Source organism: Amblyomma mixtum, chromosome 2, assembly GCF_055824585.1.
Source record: "Amblyomma mixtum isolate Tamu chromosome 2, ASM5582458v1, whole genome shotgun sequence".
NCBI classification, from domain to species: domain Eukaryota; kingdom Metazoa; phylum Arthropoda; class Arachnida; order Ixodida; family Ixodidae; genus Amblyomma; species Amblyomma mixtum.
In genome coordinates this window covers 213,195,221-213,218,852 of record NC_143013.1, presented here as the reverse complement: position 1 = coordinate 213,218,852, position 23,632 = coordinate 213,195,221, and the positions used below count along the sequence as shown (strand labels likewise).

Sequence of the window (23,632 nt, the reverse complement as noted above, 5' to 3'; positions counted from 1 at the left end):
TGGAATATCTTTAGAAGAAAGATTTTGGTACACATCGGAAGGTACACACCATTGCCTCCACCATTTCGGTAACAATAGCGAACAATATTTCATTGTTCAGAACGTTTGTCCAAGAATGCTGGAGATGAATCCAGCCAATTTCGTTCTTCAGTTGCTGTTATTCGAGTAGACATTTTGTTCACTCTCAATAAATTACTTTGATGTGTTATGCCTTTAATCGCAATTACCTTCAAAAACATAGTCTCCTCCAGTAAACCTTTTGAACTAACAGACGGATATATATATTGTACTATAGGACACTGCGGTTCAAGAAAGGGTGCACAAACAAGTTACTTTGCTTCTCTACAAGCTCCATCTCGCTTTTTTTTTTTCAGAAGACCGCTGCTGCCCAGACGGCGCTGCAATTGTTACACCGAGCAACCATTATCTGCCGTCAACAGCCACTTGTGTAGCAGCACAGTCGAAGTTATATTTTCTAGTACGGGAGACAAGCACCGAAATTATAGCAATTATTTGCTTGGTTAGCCTGTGAAAGCTTAGGTCCGCAGACGCGCGCTGTGTATTACTTCAGCAGAGCTCGGGCGTTCATGCTTCGATATAATGATCAAATCACGTGGAGCCACAAGAACGCCGCGTGTCCTGATGTTCTGATCCGAGCTCCTTGCTTTGCTCACCAGGCTATGCGTTCCGGGGCCACGGTCAGAATACAGACTTTAAGCGCAGACTGCGTAATCACCGCACCATCTATGAAGGGGTAAAGCTTTTATGCGACAAAACATGAGGAGCTATTTACTAATATTTAGTTGCCCTGAAAAATGCCCAGCCTCCAATGAGCGCTGCTCAGTTCCAAAAAGCTGGCAACTTCAGAGTATTAAGCGTCATATTTATCGTCTAGTAAAAGCTTCTTCGCCCTTTACAAGCTTCTTTCCTACTTGAATCATCGCAGGTGCGAATATTTTAGACGGCACGCAAAGAAGACAAAACGCTGAGCGTTCACCTTCGCAGCCTTCGCATCAAGGCTTTCATCTTTCAAGTTTGCAGGCATAGCGTTTCCACGTGGCTGCGTCGGCTGTACTCAGTACCAGAGAAAATTCAATTCGGCGCGGTACGAACACTCAAAATGAAGAACAAAGGCCGCGCAATCATTCGTTGCTTTTATTTTCAGTCCAAAAGCACCTCGAAAACTCTTGCGCGTAGCAGTTTTGTGGAGCTACCGGGGAATTTTGCCAGGGTTCAAAAATGAGTTCACGCATGTCGTCAGCACATATGGCAGAGTCAACACTTGCTGCCCGAGTTAACTCCGTCCGGTTCGCGCCTTACGGTATTTCGCAGGTAGAGCAACTAGCGTTTCAAGTAATCCTGCAGAGTAATCACAGAATTTGGCAAGTTTTCGCCGTTGCTCTGAATTGTTGAGCGCAGTAAACTCCTCTGTAAAGAAGCTTTTGTTTTTGCGCATTTTCTTTTTGCAGACTTTTTGTTTTTTCAGAGCACAGAGACAATGCAGGGCAAGGAAGGAAAAATATTCTCAAGCATTTGTGTTTCGCAAGAGCAATTTCGTTTGGGACAATACAGCAACAAGAAAAGTAGGTAAAGATGCTCACTCACTTTCGACTGCCGAACGACAGAACTTCTTTTCTGATTTCTGCGTGAAGGAATAAATATGCATGTATGCAAAGACTGCCTCTTCAGCGTTGAATTTAATCTCTCGGCTAAGCGTAGCAAAACTTAATTTAGGCTTTCGTACCGAAGTCGAGCAGCACTTGGCACGCAGTTAAGATTGCATTCTGCATGCTGTGCCTTCTGTAAACCCATTGTTTACAAAAACGAGTGCCAAATATATTCGCATTGTACACGTCGACAGCGGCCGTTTGATTTCCCGTACTTCAGCCGATGCAACGACGAATATGGCGTCATCAAAGGCTCGGATGCAAAACACTGCTATCACGTTCGGACAGAGTCTCAGGCGCGGACTAAATTATTCCGCCGTTCTCTAAGAAGCCTTTCCTGTTCCTTTTCAGACAGCACCTCTAGTTATCAAGCCCACGCATGCTGTTAAACGAAAACTTATAAAAAACATAAACAGGGAAGAAAGCGTCGGTTGTAGCCACTGCATTACCCAGAGGCTCCACCTACACCACGCTGCCCATTCGTCACTCGCGGTGGGCGACCGAACAAAATCGAGCGTGCGTCCAAAACGCTCGGACAGATATTTGCGCCGGACAGAAATAACAACGACACGGCATATTTTTCTGTGACGGGGGCGATAAATCTTCCGCAGTTTCGCTACGGTCCTGCCGATGGCGATGGGCTTCCAGAAGAAACGGGTGCCGAGTGCCGAGGCATCGATCATTTTCTCCAGAATCAATCGTGCATATTGCGTCCCGTGGAGAGGAGGAAGAGCGGTCGGAAGAGGAGGAGGAGGTCCCTGCAAAGGGAGAGGGATTCGAGGGGAAAGAGTTTGTTGCAAATATGAGCGATGCATGGACCGTAGCACAAAAGGAAACACAGGCTGGGCATCGGTGGTCGGTATGCGCACACGCTCACACACATACACGAAAAGAAACCATGGAAACAAAATTAGAATGAGTTGCATTTAAGTAACTTGCTCTCTTACCATTACTCGTGCACATTTTTCAAATGAGATTGCTGGCTGTGGGAATTGTACCGGCTGGAAGCGTATATTGAATAGCAACAGAATACATATGTTCACTTTCGTTCATCGATAGCAGAGCGATTGCTAATTTGTGAGCGAATACTGATATCCTTCGCTTTTTATTTGTTAGTTCTTATCGTGGTTCTTAATAAAGGCGGACAGAATCTCAATCATTCCTAAAATAGCACCCGACAACGCGCAGCTACTAATGAGTTCTCTTCCACGGCATTTTCTTATAGCACAGCTTGTTTGGTACATTAATGCCATTCGTCTCTGCCGGTGATTCGGGTTTATTTCACAGTACCTGCCCAGATAACCGTTCACACGGAGCGCTGCCCACATAAGTAATGTCACTGCTAATGTCACGGCCACAGTTTCCACTCTTGGATGCTTTTTTGACATTTGAGTTTGCAATGCCCTGCCTGAGAGAGGCTGATGAGTCGAACGTCATCTCCGAGACAGCGCCGGCCGTGCGGCGTAATGCAAAGCCAGGGTCGAAACGTGCGCTGTTCCATGATAAGAATGACTATGTTGAACTGCCGCAAAAAAAAAGATGGCTTGCGCAATAAGACCAAAGTCTGAAGAACCAGAAAAATTAGAGTGTGTTCACAAAACGTCCATTGGTTTGCATAACGAGATTGAGTAACTAGGCTAACTGAGCCGGCACAATTTGAAAGTTCTTTTGTTTTGCAGTGACGAGTGCATTACTTAGCACCTTTCCTGCATTAGCATTGAATGACATACAGCATGCCTGAATAAGCCAAATAGCGGCCTAGGTTTCTTTCTTCAGTAGCTGCACGACGATAAGTATGCTTGAGGAAACATGCAATGCTCCTGAGTTCCCAAGCAGTGAGGCTTCAGGCTCTCTTGCCCCCTACAAAGCCGGCGGAGGTACGGTATTCACAGAATAGAGAGATAGGGGGCCACGAATGAAAGTCTACGCCGTGTGTTCATAACCACTTTTAAGTAAAAAATTATTCCAATAATGAGTGAGCCTTATTTTTTAGAACAACTAGAAAAATTGCCGATGAAACCGACGCATTAGGGCGGCGTTTTCCACGCAGTCTCGTTATGTCTGCAGGCCTCCTACTTGTCACCATTTACAGAGAAGAAATATGTCACGTGAAGGACTTTGTGAAGCTCCCTCTGGGCTAGTTGGACACACCCATGTCAGCACACCCTGCCCCTTGAAGGGATGCGCTAGAGTCCAGATTATTTCCTTTTTCTTAAAAAAAATTGAGAGTCTATATACTGTCCTTAGACTTTTGTTCATAAAGTTTATAAACTCTCTATACACCAATTTTATTGACTATCTATAGGCAGCAAATATTATATAGATAGTCTACGGATAATCTATAGATTTATGGCCATGCACTTTAGGTCGACTTTTGTCTACAGGCATTCTATAGACTCAGAATAGACAAAACTAAGTTTCAATAGGAAGGCAATAGAGCCTATGTCTATAGACAGTCTATAGATCATTTTTATAAGGGTTTTACTTTCTTGCGTTGCGCGTGTATGGGTACGTTGGCAGTAATGCTGAAGCGCCAATCTTTTTCGGTAAGTTTCAGTCTAGCTTAACGTCTGCTCGATACGCCTGACGTACATGTAATTGTCTGATGTGGCGATGACGACAGGTGGATTCTTGTTTCGAGAGGTTCACTTCTGCTGATAACTGAAAAAAAGCGGCTATTACCGGCAAAAAAACGACCCAAGCGTCAGCGCGAAGATTAATACGCAAGAGACACATGAGTTAGCAGGGTAGGCGATCGCATTAGCAGGCCTTAAAACTTATCAGAGAATCACTTATAAAAATGCCGAATCTTCTTGGCCAAATATTTCTTGACAATCTGCCTATGAAGTTTTGACTACCACTATGTCTGAAATTGTGAGCAAGAGCTGAACATTTGACGCAGATTTTAATGGCCGAAAAACCTGTGAACAACAAAAATGCTGCTATTATCTATGAACGATTGCCGCGCCCTCTGATAAATAAAAATCGCGGTGTGTACTGCGTATGCTACTGATATCAAGAAGCTGCGAGATGTGAAACACACTTCCGTCCAAATTTGGCGCGCTGGAAGATCGTGCTGCTCTTTCCGTCCAGCGGATGTTTGCCACTTATTAGTACTTTACTCTCAGGGAGGTGTTGCGTACAGTCAGGCCGGAATGAAACGCGAACAGAGCATGTCAAGAAAACAAAATATTTTACCTGCCTACTTTCAGCTGAAGTGTACAACTAGACTGATTCATGTGTACGGGTAAAGGGCCTACTGAAATGCATAATCGAAAATAGGTTGTAAAGGAATATCTCGCTGCAAAGCAGAAATGTATGACATATGCGTGTTCGCGTTTCATTCCGGCCTGACTGTACATCATTTGGTCACAGTGCACTGTTATCTGTATAAGATGCAACTGAAGCCCGCGGGTGAAGGTTACACTTCACGCGCTACCCCTGGTTGCCTTCAGAACATTTCTGGAGACCAAGGCCTGGGCCAGCGAGCACTAGAAACAATATGTGCCTGTAACGGCTGCTGTAGGAAAGGGTAGGCTTTAAAAGTCTCAATGCTCTATTCCACCGCTGCTTACTAGCACACTACTGAGTTGACTGTTGATTTTCGCTGTGCCGCATGCATCAGCCTAGCAAGCGAGAAATGGCGCTCGAAGTATTTATTCTCTCGCACTGTCTCGCTTTTCAAGTTTCAAAGCGCGAAATTTTAATCGTGCTTACTTATACAGAGCGTTTCACCTAACATTTTGCGCAATTTTAAGAATATGCTTTCTGAGTCAGAATAGCGGTGTTTTCGGCGTAGCATTGGTAGCGGTGTAGTAATCACAATACAGGTAGGACGTGCCAACTAGCACGGTGGTTAACTAATATTGAACAGTCGACTTTTTATGTATAACTGTTAAGCTCCTTAATTATTTAGAGCCGGGTAGACCACCGTTAACTAATATCCTTATCACTTTTTAGGACTTCGAAAACGCGGTTACTCTCGGCGCTGTAGTTGAACAAGTGTTGGCTATTTCAAAGAGTTACGTGCACTGGAGAGGTTGCTTTACCTGCTATCTTCTCGAAAGGTAATGTATTTTGGCTCGATGTAACCAAAATTTGTTAGGCCACAGCGCCGAGGGCAGCCGCTTTTCGAAATTTAAAAATTTATATGGATATTACTCAATAATCAAGGAATCTAAATGTAATAGGTAAAAAGTTAATCATCCAATATTAACTAACCAGCCTGCTAGTTGGAACGTCTTGGCGGTATTCTGAAGTATTACACCACTAACAATGGTATTACGAAAAAACCGCTTTTCAATCTCCAAAAGCTCATTTTTTTAATTATGTTATGTCTTAGGTGAAACACCATGCACCATGTATATCAACTTATGGTTCGACTCTTTGCTGACACAGGCCATTTTCAAGGTTTGTTGTTGGGAGCTGCGTTGCCTCAGCGACGAAGTAAGTGGCGCTGTTACCAGGTGCCGACATTTCCTCGCATATCCACCTACTAAGAGGAAATAGCATGTAAATGATGCCGGTGCAAACTTTCATTTATTCATAAAGGTCGGCTTTCTTGCTAATGAGACGGTACCATCGCAGAAACGCGTAGACTATGCAAATGCAGAGGAACAGTACAAGCCTGAAACTGCTCAACGCTTTGGATCTGGTCTGAGTGCCTGCTGGGTCAGCAACACTCAGTAATAATACGGGAAGATGATATCTCGACTCGCAACAATTTCTGAGGTTGCGAGAACAGGAGTCCCTCCTTTCGTCCGTGCACTGGTATGACTACCGCAGGCTTTGTGCGGACTCTTTTTTTTTTATGGAAGAAAATTTCCTCGCCGTGCGAACCTTGTTCTGTCTGTTGCTCGAGTTACCGTTGCCATATTCTGAAATATTGGCGCTGTAACCTATTCTGAGGATGCAAATGCAGCTGACAAGCGTTAGAACACGCATGCACTCTTCAACAACAACACCTGCAATCCAACGCTGAGAGATTTCAGAAATCACTAGCCCGTTTTCAAATGTTGCCGCAAAGTGACGCAAGGTGAGGCATGACATTCATGTTAAATGTGGAAAAAGTTACAACCGTTTCAGTGGAATAAACAATTTGCAAGTTAGCAAGAATTTCAAGCGAGGGTTGTTTCAAACGCGTTAATAATATTGATGTCGTTGTAATATATGATTCCCTCGTCAAAATACTTCGAATCCCTTCAATATCGCCTCAGACGTTGCTGGCTTTCATTTTTTTTTTTTACTGCATGTTGATTTACTTTGTTAACATTGCTTTTTTGAGCTGCTGTTCACTCAAAAGCTCCGTACACACCGTTTGCGTTGGTTTAAAGGTGACATTTTTTACGATGCTGTTGCAAATGTGGAGAGAGCTTTGACAAATGAGCGCTGACTGCAAACTCAGTTCAGTTGGTGTGGTTTGCTTTGGTTTGCTTTTGGTTTATGTGGGTTAACGTCCCAAACCGACTGAGGCTATGAGGGACACCGTAGCGGAGGGCTCCGGAAATTTCGACCACCTGGGATTCTTTAACGTGCACTGACATCGCAGAGCACACAGACCTCTAGAATTTCGCCTCCATCGAAATTCGTCCGCCAGGGCCGGTATCGAACCCGCGTCTTTCGGTTCAGCAGCCGAGCGCCATAACCACTCAGACACCGCGGCGGCGCAAATCAAATGATTATTTTTATTATACGCTAGAAGAAATTCTGTCTAAAGAGTTGTTAAACGACGTTGAATTTCAGAAGACGATGTAGCACGAAAAGTACTCAAAGGACAATAACCTCGAAAAAGAAAAGTCCTTCGGAAAGGTTCCTGCCGAAAACGCACTCAACGCGGCGATATGTTCCTACTACCATGAATTTTCCTAGGGCAATGCTTCGCCTTAAAGGTATCTTGGGCCATTTGGGAAATAAATGAAGGAAATAAGTGCATTGACACCATGGACTATCTTTGCGATTCGACTAAGGGGAACGCTGAATATATAACACTGAACAAAAATTCGCTGTAGCTTAGCTTGGTTAAGCCCGGTAATTGCGAAAGCAATATCCGTACCTACGCCATGGTACAGCTGGTAGTGTAGCTGGTGGTGGTGCTTGTGGTTAGACTTGTGGTGATGCATGGTTATACAATCGAATCCAATCCAATCCAATTCAATCCAATCCAATCCACTTCAATCCAATCCGCTCCAATCCAATATAATCCAATGTAATCTAATATAGTCTAATGTAATCCAATCTAATCCAGTCCAATCCAATCAAATCAAAACCAATCCAATCCAAATCAATCCAATCCAATACACTCCAATCCAATCCACTCCTATCCAATCCAACCCAATCTAATCTAACCTAATCTAATGTAATCCAATCCAGTCCAGTCCAATCCAGTTCAATCCAATGTAATCTAATCCAATCTAATGCAATCAAGGTCAAATGAAGGTCAATGGTGGTCACCGGCCGCGGCACGGCAAAGGCGTGAAAGTGCAAGTAGTATTGCTTTCGCAATAAAAGTGAGCTGTTCATTTCATGCAAAATAAATGGACACCCCTTGGTTTCAAAATATGGTTCAATAGAGAATGCCGTTTAATGGCCTGTCTCGGTCAAGGACTTCGTTTCCTGGGCGAGAGGTATATGACACTTGGCCTCAGGTTTTGTAGGCATGGCTACAAAAGGGCAGTGGCCTGGAGAATATGCTGAGAAGCCATAAGGGATACCAAGAGGCATAATAGCGAAATTTCTGCGCGGAATAGAATGTTACTTTTTGTGTTACTCTAACATGTTCAGTATTATCCCACGTCTTTTATTCAACAAAAGTAAGCAAATACATTTATGAGGACGTAAGCTCATTGGAGCTCACCTGAAGGACAGTTGTTTTCCCTTCCCGGTATGATTAACGCCCTGCTGATAGGATTTAGGCGTTGTTCAAAGCCTGCCCGCAGGAAACACTTTGCATTCGTTGGTGACGGAATTCATGCACACATATGGTCCTACTACGAATACGAAAGGCAACCATGCCGAACACCGTCTTCAACGCCATCGCCACTACCGTTTCCACAGTTCATGTCTCTTCCCGGCAACATAGAATGACCTGGTACTGTCAGCCACCCAAGAGAAGGCTACTCGCATGCTGACGAAGAGGAATCATACGCCTGCGGCAGTTTAAGGCACCCTGACGCAGCGTTTTCCCGGGCCACCCGTGGTAACAGCGGCTAATGCTTACTTCCACACACAGAGAGACAGCGAGAAAACATTTAAGGTGGCTACAGAAAGAAGCCCTTTTTGTGGTCAGTTTACTGTGATCTCTGCGAAGTGAATGATACGAGCCCATACAGTCACACAAACACACGCATTTAGGTGATCTGCCTAGGAAAAAAATTTCACCATGAGAAATGATCATTCGTAAAAGCAAAATACTACACTGCCAACCGTTGACAACTGCGTGTTACGATGACAAGCTTCAAACCAAACAATGTGGAGCCATACCTTTTCTATGTCCCTTCACATTTCGAAAGTTCAAGCGGGAAAGAGCAAAAACGTGGCGAAGCATACTTAATCTAGCTGATTTGAAAACCTAAGATTTAGAGGTGCCACTCAAAACTCACGAAAACCAAGTTCTAAACTCTCGCACACACACCGTATTATCGCAACAGCACGTACTAGAAGCCGTATGTTCCACGCAAATAAAACCTGCCTCCGTCCTCGGATCATGGAAGGACTTCGAACAAGAAATTGCTCTCCGTTCGGTGCTAACTCACTGATGAGAAGCGTGGGAAAGCCGTAAGGAAAGCCATTAGGTGAAGACGTCGTGGACAACGGAAATCCCCGGAGCGTCGACACCCAGAAGCCGTCACCCTCTGCCGCTAACGCAGCGGAGGTGCTGCATCCTTAAGTGGCCAATAAAAGCCGGCGAGACTAGAGGAGGCCGCTTTACGTCTTCGTGGTTATGCGAGGGCGGAAATGAGAGCGGGACGGCAGGGGGCCGACAGCGGGAAAGGGCAGACAGAAGGTAGGCACCATGGCTGTGAACGGGACACACATGCGTTTGGGGAAATCGGGAAGATGGGGGAAAGGAGAAAACAAGTGGGGAAAGTAGAGCGAAGGAGTAGGGCGCGATTAGGGAACGGGACAATTTGTGCGCTGAAGACGCGCGGCGTTCTAGCATTGCCGCGCACGTGGTGTGGATTCCGGCACGGCAGAGACGCCTTTGCATATTCATGAGAGAGACAACCCTGCAGCTCGCGAGGCGGCCATTTTGACAATTATTTTCTTTGTACATTCACTCCTTCTCTCTCTTCTGCATTCATTTAATTCCCTCTTAATCCGTAGTACGTTCCACGCTTGCTGGCTTACTACCTCCGATAGCGCTTCGTTGCCTAGATGCACTTGAGGGTCTGGCGAAACCGTACTCTAGCGGTGCAACCGATGTCAGGTATGTGGCTTCTAGCCCGCTTCGCACATATGCACGCGCGCAGTTTGCCTGTACCTTGAATGCAAGCCGCCATTCGGCCGATTTGGCCTACTAACCTCCCGCCCACTTTACAAGTGCCTTTCCTTACGGACTGGAATGCTCAGCTTCAAAGGAAGCTTTGCAATTAGCAAGCCGGCAGAATAGCCATGCGTGAATATTGTTCATCAAGAGGAAGGAGAGGAGGTGAGTAAAGTATGGGATGAAGGAAAGACGCCCAGGAAGGCATCTGACAACAGAACCCTAGTATGCATTTCAAGAGGTTTGTAAGTGCCCCAAAATGGCGGCGTGTATGTAACCATCGAATGACCACCGGCCGCAAAGTCTTTCATCTCCTTTGAATATGGTCTTTATTACAGTGGTTTTTTTTAGCGGTTCTCTTATTCTATTCAAATGCAAGCCATTTGTTTCTTTCCGTTGCCTACTTTATAGAGCTGCGCACGCGGATGATATAAGGACTGCGAGGTACGTGACTAGTATAGAGAGAACCTTCACTACTGTTAACGCACTGGTGATGCCATTTGAAGCAGGTCTCTTTCAGTGCCATTCGAATGGCTTCATTATTTTTCTCCTGTTTCCCCCTCACATGGCTTTTTAAGTGAACCTGAAAGGAATCCTGCAAGCGTTCTCCTAGAATCTTTCAGCTTTCCCTTGAACGGACTTCAGCCAACTTATAGGCCAATTATCCCGGCCGTTTTCTACCCTGCAGCGTCGTGACATTTTTCCATCTGACGTATTTATCTACTTTTGCAAAATCGTGCTGCAGCTGGGAGACCGACAGTCATGCAATCATGTATGGAACTTACAAAACCATTTGTTGTGAGAACGGCGCTTTAGAGCCCCTTAAGAGCTGTTCTTACACGCAAACAGTTTTGTAAGTGCAGCACTTGGCTACATACCACTCTGTCTTCCAATTGCAGCACATTTTTACAACGGGAATTTAAATACGGAAAACAGAATAATGTCATGACGCAGCAGGGTAGGAAACGGCCGAAATAATTGGCGCATACGTTGGCTAAGTCGGTTCAAGGGAAAGGTTAAAAATTCTAGGCGACACATGCAGGATTTCTTTCAGGATAACATAGTGTCCAGTGTTTTAAATAAGGCACCGCTTACTACTACGACAGATTGGTGGACACATGCGAACCCTTTACCCACTAATACCATTGTTGAGATGACATCAGCTTCTGCATTTATAGCTGCCGCGGTGGCTCAGTAGTTATGGTGTTCGACTGCTACCCAAAAGACGCGGGTTCGATCCCGGCCGTGGCGGCTAGAATTTCTTTGGAGGAGAAATTCTGGAGGCCCGTGTACAGTGCGATGTCAGTGCACGTTAAAGAACTCCAGGTGGTCGAAATTTCCGGAGCCCTCCACTACGGCGTCTCTCATAGCCTTAGTCGCTTTGGGACGTTAAACCGCATAAACCAACCAACCTTCTGCAGTTATAATGCTGTTCTGCTTGAGCGTAATAGAGAATGCTAGGCTACTGCCGCTCCAGGAAGATCATTTGGTGCGCACCTGCCAGAGTCGGACACTGCAGTCGTTAATGCAATAAACGTATGCAGAACATTTTTCATGACGGCCGCGAACGTTAGCACATGTCACTGTAAACTACCAGACGGGCTTACACTGACGAGGTTTGGAATGTGACACAAGCGCGTCAGTATGGGCCTGCTGGAGGTATGCGAAGTCTGCAGACACTAAGAAGTTACGCAAGCACTCTCACCGGACGAATATATTCTGATTCGCGGACTTAACGAGCCATGCGGCTCTCCGTCGCATTGCTTTCAGCACAATGCTTCTACACATCTTCCTGTCTACTCGCGCTCTCAGCGTAGACAGTTTCCATACCTGGCGAAGGAGAACAGGGGAGACACATCTTCAGAAAGCGACGACGCGTCGTCGCAAGGTTCTCCGACTTTCCGACTTCGCGTGCCTGAAATGTGCTCCCAGCGGCCCACGTGTTCTCGCGATGGCAGCGTAGGCGTAGATGTGCGCATCCGATGTCTCGTGTGATGGGCTTTCCTGGGCTTCATTATATTCGGTGAAAGTGGCCGTCGCAGAGTGCTAGCCATTACATCGAGGTAGTAAATGAACGGTAATGCGATAATGTTATCAGTGGCCTTAATGCGACATGTGCCGACTTCAGCAGAGTGCGGTTGCTCACGTTTCTAGATTGTTCGACTGCGGACTCAAGTAAAGGGAATGACGAGAATCTGTAGGGTCAGAAATCTAACGGAAACTAATTCCTCTCCGTCAGAAAAACAAAAAAGAAAAGGTCCAGGGAAAAATTGCTGATTAACCATCCTGGCTGCGAGCGGCAAAATGCAGATAAAACCCGGCGAGTGGTTAGCTCCAACTTACGAGCTGTCTTCGCCAGGCAGTGGCTGCAGGACTGGAAATAAATGTTATCAGAAACCTGGCACGAATCATCTTTTGGCAGTGGCTACAACAGGCAAATTGGACACACCCCACGAATCCGAATGACCCATTCAAAACATTTGGTGTGTTATCAGTGACACCCCCACGTTTAGGCCGAAAGAAGGTTTTTAGTTTGTGGAGCGTGCTATGATTCTGATTGCTCATTTTGCAATGGGTTTATTACTGGGCAGCTGAATGAGGCTGTTTGAATTTAATTAATTTAGGTAGCGGCCAATGGCTAAAAGAAGGCTCTCGCTCATCTAAACACAGCTGACCTCTACAGCCGGCATTCGACTAGCTCCTTCTACATTAGTTACTCTGCCTACTGTAAAAGCTACGCATGCTTTGTTTCTTCGGCCGTTACACTGCTGTGTTTTACTACAAGCACCTTAATAAAGTGGTTCTCTCTGAACTTGGTCTTTTTTGTTGGTCGTAAAACTCAACTTTGGAAAGACGTGGGTTGGTTAACGCGCTGCGTTATTTGCACAAGACGACTGAAAAACAGCGCGTCCATTTCTTTTAAAAGAGAAAGAAAAAAGCACCATTAATGCCTCCGGCAAAAGTATTCCTTGATAAGTGATGCATTACACACATCCGTCACTGATCACATAGCCTCAGTTGCCGCTCCCCTCACCTCGCCACGTTCGAGCTCTGAACGTAGCTATGCACCTTAGTCGGGAGCATTTCTCAGTTATTTTAACAAAAAACGACGTTTTTTGTAAAACCCTCCCTCCAGGTAATGTTCCACTTCCACTATGTCTGCCTACGAGTAGAGATATATACGAGTAGAGAGATTGTATATGTTCCTCTTTTGAGTTCGTCGATCTCATGCACTTGTATCAACAAGAGAATTGTACTATCTGGGTCATCTCCAACTTAGACGGAACTATTGCCCATTGCGCACCGTTTAACCTTCAGCATCCACTCTCTGAAAAGCAGAGGCAAGGGTGTCCTAACTGTATATACACGTTTATAATAGCTTTAGGCCTCGCTGTGAAAATTTTAATTTCAAATTTGAAAGGGAAGTCAGAAGTTTCTTGCATAGCTAACGTAAGTAAGTGGACGTATCAGAAAAGCTGACGACATAGGGTTAGCACGCCGTCTTGCTTCAGAGACAAATATGGCGAAATTCGACTTCCTTCACGAAATTAAATAATTACGCAGGTATATGACACCGGGACGCCTACAAATAAAATGAGATTGCAATCCTTGCGCCTCTTTACGATTACATGTGATAGAGAGTATACTAATTTTTTGGAGTCCAAGTGCATTTCAAGGTACAAAATCGATTGAGCGTTTAGTGATTTCTGGGGTAACCACTCTGCCACAACCGTTACTGCATTTCGGGAACAAGTTTAGAGGGACGTTAACTCGTTCCCTACTAAATTCTTCTTCATCCTTAAAAAGTGGGCGCATCTATCGATGGTTTGATTTTTGAGTAGGGAATTCAAAACTGGACGCACATCACCAAGATGATTGTATTTATGCGTTACATGCGCAGAAGCTCCTACCAACAGGACATATGGTATACACTGGGCAAACAACTGCATCTCCTATAAAACACGTAGTGTGTTCAAATACCATTGCTCGCATATTTGAGACGTATATGTGCTTTCAGTGCAAGGAGTGGTTGTGTTCTGAACCGCTACTGCAGCACAGTGAGAAAAACTTAGTAATATAGGCAGCACAATAACAATGAAAACCATATAAAAGTAGGAAAGAAGTTCGAACCCTCTGTGCACTCAGTGCTTAGCACTGCGCAGCTGTGGAGAAAGTTTTTACTTTTCTTGAGCTTGGTTTAGAAAACGCAGCTTTAATTGCGCCAAGAGGCCCCTGAACACTGCGTAGTGTTGCAAAACTCCTGTTCGAGCTTGTGTTATATTCACTTTGTTTGCAGAGAGGTAAGGACAGAGGAAAATGGACTTCATGCCGCTCCACGCCGCGCTAAGTTTCGTGATGCCTGAGCAGCATGACAAAGCCTCGTAAACAGCGGCTGCAAAAGAAACTCGTTCGCTTTCTTCATTCAGACTCAGTTTCGTTACGAACAATTAACAATGCAGGTTCTGCATATTGATGCGCGCGCTCGGTAGTGGATCGCTTCAGTTAAACCAAGCTCTTATAGCGGCTCGATACTATATTGGTCTATACGCGCCGAAACATGGCGCTCTCATTGTCCTGGGATGATCACTTCCATTTCAAAGAAAGACAAAACCAGGCATATATTGCTACAGGCCTCCTCGCCTGATTACTGTTTGCTGCTATGTGCTGCTGTTCACCAATCCGTTGCTCTCTTTATCGGCAGTTAATCTGTTGAATTTGCGCAAACGGAGAATGCCTGTATTCGTCTTGTGGAATTTTTCTCTCTTCACAAGCAAAAAGCAGGTTTTCAGGACTTAAGCTGACTGTGTGCGTGCCTCCTTCCCTTATTGCGGTTTGTTTTATTAAAGTAATAGAATAAACCAATGCATGGCTAGCCTTGAACGCCTTGAAAATTTCCGCTTAATATTTCAGTGGTAGGTTGGCACGCCGAAAGAAAAACAGCACTGACAAATCAATACGTATATTTGCTAGGGAAATCGAGTTATACTCGGCCGTTATGGTGACTGCTCGCGCTTAGAAAGGGCAATGGCGTGACTTGCAACAAGAATATGCATTGTGCATAATCCAGGAGAGAACGCACAGTTCTCAATGAGTGCACAGACACAATTTAGATAGGATGGTTGGTGTAGTTGGGTCAAGCTAGACTCACACAGAGAAGAGCACGCGAATCTGGCAGAGTCTTTCGATACCTCTTTTCCCCTTTTGGTTGATTTTCTTTTATTTGAAGTGGAGGTAGTCAAAGTAAACAAGAGGCTTGGCAATGGTCACGTAAGGTACACAAACATCGCAGTTGTTTCTTCCGCAGTTGATAGCCCACGTCCCAAATAAAAAACACAATGCCGAATTTCTGATATCACCACTTCTGGCCCGCTTCTGCGAGGCATGTGATATGCGGGGTGCAGGTGAGGGGTGTAAGAGCCGCTACAGCCTAATGTACCGGAATAGTCCCAACCAGTGCCTCCTTAAGACTGTCTGCAGCCTGCGGCCGCTACCTGTGGCTGCCTGTCCCTCTTTTTTTATTTCCCTCAAAGTGGGCAATAGCGTAGCGCCGCCTCGCGTCCACAACGCCAAACTACCGTCCAACAGACACTCCTTGCAGAAATTTCCGCATTTGCCATCAACGAATGCATTGACAAAAATCTTGAAAAACTCTACATTAGTAATATTTATGTATTATAATGCTCAAAAAATAAATTTTACGAAGTTGGGTAATAGACAAGCTCCATCATACGGCATCTCAGTGAAACAGACGGACCATCGTAATACTGTGGGAACGGGCGCGACGCTACAGGCACTGCACTAAAGGAGGCTGTGGGAACGGGCGCGACGCTACAGGCACTGTACTAAAGGAGGCTGTGGGAACGGGCGCGACGCTACAGGCACTGTACTAAAGGAGGCTGTGGGAACGGGCGCGACGCTACAGGCACTGTACTAAAGGAGGCTGTGGGAACGGGCGCGACGCTACAGACACTGTACTAAAGGAGGCTGTGAGAACGGGCGCGACGCTGTGTACTAAAGGAGGCTGTGGGAACGGGCGCGACGCTACAGGCACTGTACTAAAGGAGGCATTGTGCCAACTTGTAGACCTTTATGCATTTGCCTTTTTGAGCGCAGTCATTTTTCCACTGGGCTGTGCCCGCAACGTTTTGATTGGCGAATTTCGCCCAGGTATCTACTGCGCATTCGCAGCACAGTCCGACAAGCACGCGAGCTCAGTCAATACCTGCGAAAACGTATATAGCGGTGCATTTCATGGTAATTAGAAAGAAACACTGCGGGTAATGCTTACGGAGCAACCACACGTATCAATGTCGGCGCAAACTTGTGAGAGCAGAGATAACCTGGCGGCGTTCAGGATGTGCTTCCTCACCACACGCCTTTGCGCGTGCTGTGCACACGCAGAGAAGTAGTTCACTGCGATGCTATCCTCGCCCTCACCGAGTTCGCTCCCTTTTCACGGTGAAAACTTTCGCTTCCTACGTTGCGTAACTCATAGGCAAACAACGAGGCGACATTCCGAACCAGGCGCCGCTATTCTGAACGATTCCAAGAAGGACTCGATGCGTGCAATGTTTTCACGCACGCTAACGTTGAGCGAAGGAGGCTCGTTTCGTGTATTCTGCCCGTCACCCGAATACAACGACCTGCGTGAGTGGACCGCAGTTGTTCGTCCGTCTACAGAATGAATGGCGTGACCCGATGCAAGCGCAGACTGGACCTGTCCGCCCACGTTTCGCGCACGATATCGCGAAACCGACCGTCCGTCGGGAGGCATTATTGTCTTAACGAAGCGCGCGTCACGGCGCACAATGCTCATCCAGACTGGGAGCTACATCGACCGGCTCCGGTGCGGCGCAGAAAATCGGAGGACGCGCCCCAATATAGACCGCCGTCACCCTGTGCCCACTTCCTTTTCTCAGGTGCATATACCACGCAACCACTTTTCGCGGGTCTGTCTAGAGCGCCTCGCACAAAGAGATCGGCGGTCCCCGAAACTGCAACAATAGAAAACGCCTTGGGGTCCCCTCTTGCTTCCCTCAAAGACACTCTCCGCACAGTCCGAACTTTCGGCTCCTTTTTCATCAAGGTACGTCCGTGTCGCCACCGATTCATCGGTGTACACCGCCGCTGACAGGGGTGGACTGTAGGGGCCAGCCGAACGAAAGCCCCGATGAGCGAACGACTGAGCGAGCGCGAAAAAGACGGATAGCTATTGCGACACCCTCATCTCATTTCTTCGGAGCGAGACCACAAACACGTGTGCTACATACACGCACTCAGCAGTGACACGCAGACAGACAGGCGGATGACGAACGTACTACAAGAGCACAAGCGCGTTTTTGCGGGGAGACTGAATGGAAACAAAAAAAAAATGACCAGCTTTCGAAGCGAGCACAGCAACCTCCAATGAACATCGGCCCACGGGGAAGCTTGCGGGCGACGCCCCCTTTTGTTTGTGTCGCGCTTCCATGACCCGTTCTCGATAAAGAAGCAAGCAAGCGCTCACGCACGCACAAGGTACTACTTGGGACGTGTGAGACCGCCTGGGTGTCCCGCCGGCGTCTTTGTCAACGCCCGAGCATGGAGACGCGCGCAGCGTTCGTGCGTGTGTGTGTATGCTTTGGACCGATGGTGTCGCTACGGAGGGCCAGAGCGTGGCGATTACGCCGTCGGGGTTCTCTTGCGTGTGCATGCTTTTATTTTCGCTGCTCTCTCAATTCAGTCCCATCTCGGCGACTAAGAGTTTTCTCTTCGGGCTACCGGTGAAGCGTCGCGCATCGAAGGTGCGGGCGGCCGCCGCTTTCATGCCCGTGGGAAAGGCGCCAGAAGTTCAGGCATCGCCCCCCCCCCCCCCCCCACTCCTTCGTCGTTGTCGTCGTATGACCATGTTCTCGTGTACGAGGCCGTGGCGATAGGACGGAGAAGTGGACGGAGGAGGGAGGTGGAGGGCGGAATGGGCAAGGACAGCAGCAATGTAGGTGTTGGGCGAGTTTGCCAGGGGCTCGTTTGCGTTGCTGCCGGGATCGAACGAGCCTTGCGAAACGACGCTGCAACGTCGAGGTGCGCTCCCTTCACTTGCATTTGATCGAAACGCTTATTCTTTACTTCGCCATTTGATTCCCCAACATAAATGTGTGCAAACCAACATGATTGGATCTATCTCGTGAATGGCTTGTCTTTGTTAACGGAGCTCGACGGCAGCCGTGGTTATTCGGGTCAAAGAGAGAAAATATTCGCAGGGATCACTCAGGGAATCGCCCGAGCAATGCGAAGCATGTCTTGGCTCAGTAGCAAGAAGAGTGTCCACTGCTGCTCCAGTATGCTTGAACTTCTCATCACCAGACGGCTAACAGCGAAACATTGCAGAGCATAGCGACTGAAGAACGCACAGCGCGAGGAAGAACACGCACAGTACTCGAGCCAACGTATTCAGTACCGCGGTACGGCAGCGTAGAAGTGTGGGGTCGTGCTAAGGTGACCATGAAGCGGACATGCGAACGCCAGGGGCGAACCGGCAAGAAATGCGGTGTCAGCATCCTTCTTGAAACTTTTAATAAAGGCAATTCTGCCGTATTGAAACTAAGCATCACTGTTATAATACTTGCTACTATTTCTTCGTTCCAAAAAAGTCATGTACAAGTTCCCATCTTCAAGTTTCGCTACAGTTCCTTTTATTCACGTGGGCGCCTTGGAACAACTGCTGTGGTTCACTTCCGGAGTTGTATGATTGTCAGAGAACACACTGCACTATATAAACCGCGTCTTTGAAATTGCATCGCAACAGCCTCTCTTGCATGACATTCCACTTTGATGAAAATATTGCGGGTGAAGTGCAGCGGCCCTGAAACCTAAATATCCACAGCAGTAGGTTGTAGATTAGGGTACATCTACAGGCATCGATAATGCCCATAACCCAATAGAAGAAGAAGAAGAAGAAGAAGTTTATTCACATCACATTACATGATGCAGGAAGCCTGCAGAAAAAGCTGCCAGAAGCCAGCTTGACAGGGCCGCAGGCCCCCTTTCATTGGCAGTTGGCGGAATGTCGTAAAAAAAAAAGTTTATACACAGCATATTTTATCACAACATGTAAAGAAAAAAAAAGTGAAAAAAAAAACAACATATTACAAGAAAAACGCTAAAACATATATACTGTTACCACATTTCAGTGTAACACGTACTCACATTTTTAATACATTCATGGGGAAATATTATAGACACAAAATCTCGTTTTACTTCGTTTTGAAAAGATCGCGCAGTGCTTTGAAAGTTATATTGTCGAGTTGGATATTTTTAGCTTGCAAACTGTTTAGTAATCGGGGTAACAAACTGGTCTCAACTGTGCTGAGCCCTTGCCAGTGCTCGCCCTATTCATAGTTTTGGTAAGCAAGATCGGTTTAACGCGATGAGTTCTGCGATACCCAATGAGAACGGAAATAACATTGCGATAAGAAAGTAGGTGTTTTACTTGCCCCTCATTCTGCGAGTGCTGAAGAAGCGATTCGGTATCTGTGAGGTAAAATTCGTGATAAGGAAGTAACCACCTTTCCAGCGCTCGCGCATTTATTTTCGGAGTTTGCTTGTAAAAAAACGAGCTTGGCTTTTTTTTTTTTTTTTGCGGTCACATGAGCACAGTTCTATTTAAGTTGAATCTTTGACGCGCCTTTCCATAATTAATACCTGAAGCCTTCAGTCCGTGAACTGCCTAAATGATTTTTCACCCTTTAGTAGATGTATCATCCTTACTCTCCACATAAAAGCCCACGTGAAGAAGTCCCACCGCAATCACATGAAAATAGAGCACCGACTACGAGAGCACCCACCCTTTATACCCCCTGGCTGAAGTTTCCCATGAAGAGTTGGCGAACCGCACTAGTTATCACTTGCAATCTACTTCTACAAAGGCCCCACTTACCCGTGAGCCTAAAAGTGTAGGCCAGATGAGGGACAGATAGGAATGCCATAGGAATGCTCGGCCATTCCTAGTCTACGGCTAGGAATGGCCGAGAGGACGGCCGAAAGAACGTGAATGCAAGGAATGCTAGGAAAGAATAGGAATGCTCGGCCATTCCTAGTCTACGGCTAGGAATGGCCGAGAGGACGGCCGAAAGAACGTGTTTGTGGCCTGCATCTCGATTCCCAGGACATGATACAGAAAGAGGAGAGAGTGAAGATTATGTCACATGAGCTGTAGCCACCCGCACTTTCCCCGATGAATCCCTTATACATCCATCACTCACTGGCTGGGAGCAAGTTGATTCCAGTTGGTTGCGGATAAAGACGCTGCTACAAAGGGTGTTTATTTCAGGTATCGGTGAAGGCACTTCACGAAGCCGGATGTCACGGAGGCAGGAGCACGAGAAAACTCCACTGTTCTTTTTGCGAACGCGTCTCTCGTGTGATTCCTGCATTCTGCCTTGTTCTTCGTTGTGTAGAGAGCGGCGCCGCGTTCCTTAGTGACGGCCGCCTTCCTCTGTTTTTTTTTTTTCAGGAGGTGCGGGGTGACGAGTCCGGTGGCGGCCCTGGTCCCTCGTCGCCGTCCAAGGGCGCCCGCACGCTGGACAAACTGAGCGGCGGCGAGTACATCCGGGGCCTGCGGCAGCAGCTGGCCGGAGGAGGGCGGCGCCACCTGGACAAGATCAGCGGCGGCGAACTGCTGCGCTCGGCCGACGACGCCGAGCTGCTGCGCTCGCTGGTCCCATACGCGCTCCGGGGCCTCTCCTCGGCAGGCCCCCGCAGGGGACTCGACAAGATCGGCGGCGGCGAGTACATCCGCGCGGCTGGGGCTTTTCCGCCCGGCGCTACGCCGGCCAAAAGGCAAGCACCGTGCGTATACACCACCGGCCCCACCTTCCTTTATTCCGCTGCGAGTCCTTGTCGCGTCTTTGCCTTGTTTAGGTCTACCCTCGGTTTCCTCCTGGACTTGCACTCTGGACACGAAGAAGCCAATATGGGTCTAAAAAGGGAGTAAGATGTCCTCTAGCGCATTCCCTTTTATTGCGAAAGCAATACTATTTGCACTTTCACGCCTTTGCCGTGCCGCGGTGGTGACCACCATTGACCTTCGTTTGACCTTGATTGCATTAGATTTGATTAGATTGGATTGGATTGGACTGGACTGGACTGGGCTGGATTAGATTAGATTAGATTAGATTAGATTAGATTGAATTGTATAACCGATGCATCACCACAAGTCTAACCACAAGCACCACCACCAGCTACACTACCAGCTGCACCATGGCGTAGGTACGGATATTGCTTTCGCAATTACCGGGCTTAACCAAGCTAATCCACAACGAATTTTTGTAAACGAGAGTTCGCTAGGGGACAGCTTACAGCCTTTTTTCTCCCTTCTGTGTAGTGCGTGCCGTTTGGCAACAGCATCCTTGAACGTAGAATGCAATCAGTAGCCGGCTTCTTCTACAGGTTTTCCCACTGAATTTGATCCTAGTGCCAGTGGAAATAATCTATGCGCTGACTGATATAATCTGCGTGCCATGAATTTAATCCGAGTGCGAAACATTTAATCCACGCGCCAGCGTATTTAATCCAAGCGCCAACTCAAACAATGCGAGCGCCAACCAATTTAATCCCAGTGCCAACGCAAATAATACGTGCGCCAGCTGTTTTAATCCAGGTGCCAACCAATTTAATCCACACTCGAAAAACGAATTCTGTAGAAGACTCCAAAGCATAGAACACCAATGCCAGGAATAAAGATGAGATAATTTTTCAAACCATGCGATGCCTGAGCGAAGTGTCCACATACTGCATAGATTTCATCAATATTATAACCAACACTGCTTTGATACAAGTTTTTTAAAGCGCCGTTTAAAGCGCACAATATCAGCATTAAAAAGCTGCACAGGGGCTCAGTGCTATGGCATACTGGCTCTTTATTATGACTATAGAACGGAGGAGGGCACGAATGCACACACTGTTTATAATGGAACATTGAATCCACTGTTTTTAATAAAAGATGCGATTATTTTGTCAGATAGTCAAAGAAAGTGTTCATAAACCGTACCCTAGATTAGTCCTACGTAGTTTCGTGTGAAAAAAAGGTACACAGCCAATGATGGAAAGTTCCAAAGCAGAAGGCAAGTTTTGCGCCTCCATTTCCTGTGGATTGTCGTCTGCTTTTGCAAAATATGCTAGGACAACAGAAAAAGACATAGATATGTGCACACGTTACTATAAATCTGTGAACTTTCTTTTTCAAGAAATAAGATTTATTTCTCAGGCACGTAAAAAAAGCATTGTTAAAAACACAGAATGCAAGAAAGTTTCAAAGCAGACGGGTTTGTGTGTGCCGCATTGTGGCTGCATTTGCACAACGGTGTAGAGCTGGACAGTGGTGGTGCGCACTCGCATACTACAAGCAGGTGATAGTGTACGACTTTTCCTTCATCTCGCATGGACGTTAACGCGCAGTATTTTCTTCCATGGAAGCCGATGAGCCGTGCTCTTACGTCCTAATTGCACACCGAAAACGAGGACCACCATTCAAGCCCCCAGATGCACCAAGAAGAAAGAACAGCAAAGTCTCTGAACATGACAGGGCCAGAATTCTCGATGTGTCAAGGCGTGGAGGAGATGTGAAAAAAATGGCAGACACGCTGGGCATCAATTTAAAGACAGCAAGGTCCATTGCAGCTACCGATAGAGAGGTGCTGAAGAAAGGCGGAACGTCGAAGAAATTCGGAAATGAGGTTGTAGCGGCTCTCAAAAATATTGTGGGCAACAACCCTGCTTTCACGCTGAAGCAAATCAAACAGGCGGTGGAAGAAGAATTGCCCGGAATTGCCATCAGCACAAGTAGCATTGATCGCCTACTGGATGCGCATGGCTACTCTATGAAGTTGGTGACTCAGAGGCCGATCGACCGCAACAGAGATGACGTGAAACGCACCCGCAAAGCATACGCGCAGTGGCTGCAGTGTGATGGACCCCGCTTGTGCAGGTTTTACCAACTATAACATATGGTGTTCAAGGAGCTTCGGCCGTGCGGTTAAGGGGCAACCTGCAGTGCAGACGACGACTGGCACCAGAGGCGCAAACCTTAACATTATCGCCTGTATGTCAGCAAATGGTGTCATACACTGGACGGCTGTCGACAAGGTTCACTGGGTCGTGTTTAACGAATTTTTGAGCGATATATCAGCCCGTGTCGAAAGTGAAGAGCCTGGTTCAGAAGCCGTTTTTTTTTTTTTGATAACGCCCCCGCTCACAGCCATGCAGAACAGGCAATCCTGGCCAGTCAGCTGCACTCAATCAAGAGGCTGCCTCCTTACAGAGAGAGAGAAATAACATTTATTGACACCCGTCAAAAGGTCCTTACAGCCCATTTTTTAACCCTATAGAGGAAGTGTTTTCGAAGTTCAGGTCTGAAGTCAAAGCTTTCCTCAGCGAGCGGAGAGACTTGGCGCTCACCTTTCCGCCCGGACTGTTTAAAAGGGAGCATCGGCGCAGTTTGTTGCTC

At 46.8% G+C, this 23,632-nt stretch overlaps 1 protein-coding gene across 2 annotated transcripts in view; it reads left to right on the top strand.

The window, feature by feature from the left end:
• LOC149362497 (uncharacterized) overlaps positions 1 to 23,632 on the top strand; it is a 159,379-nt gene that overhangs the window by 96,242 nt on the left and 39,505 nt on the right. The window contains exon 2 of one of the 2 annotated variants that reach the window (XM_089569726.1): positions 20,642 to 20,967. In XM_089569726.1, coding sequence (XP_089425852.1) covers positions 20,642 to 20,967 — 326 coding nt within the window. Of the gene's footprint in view, positions 1 to 20,641; positions 20,977 to 23,632 lie in introns of both variants that reach the window. The other variant, XM_089569724.1, reaches the window with a different exon arrangement.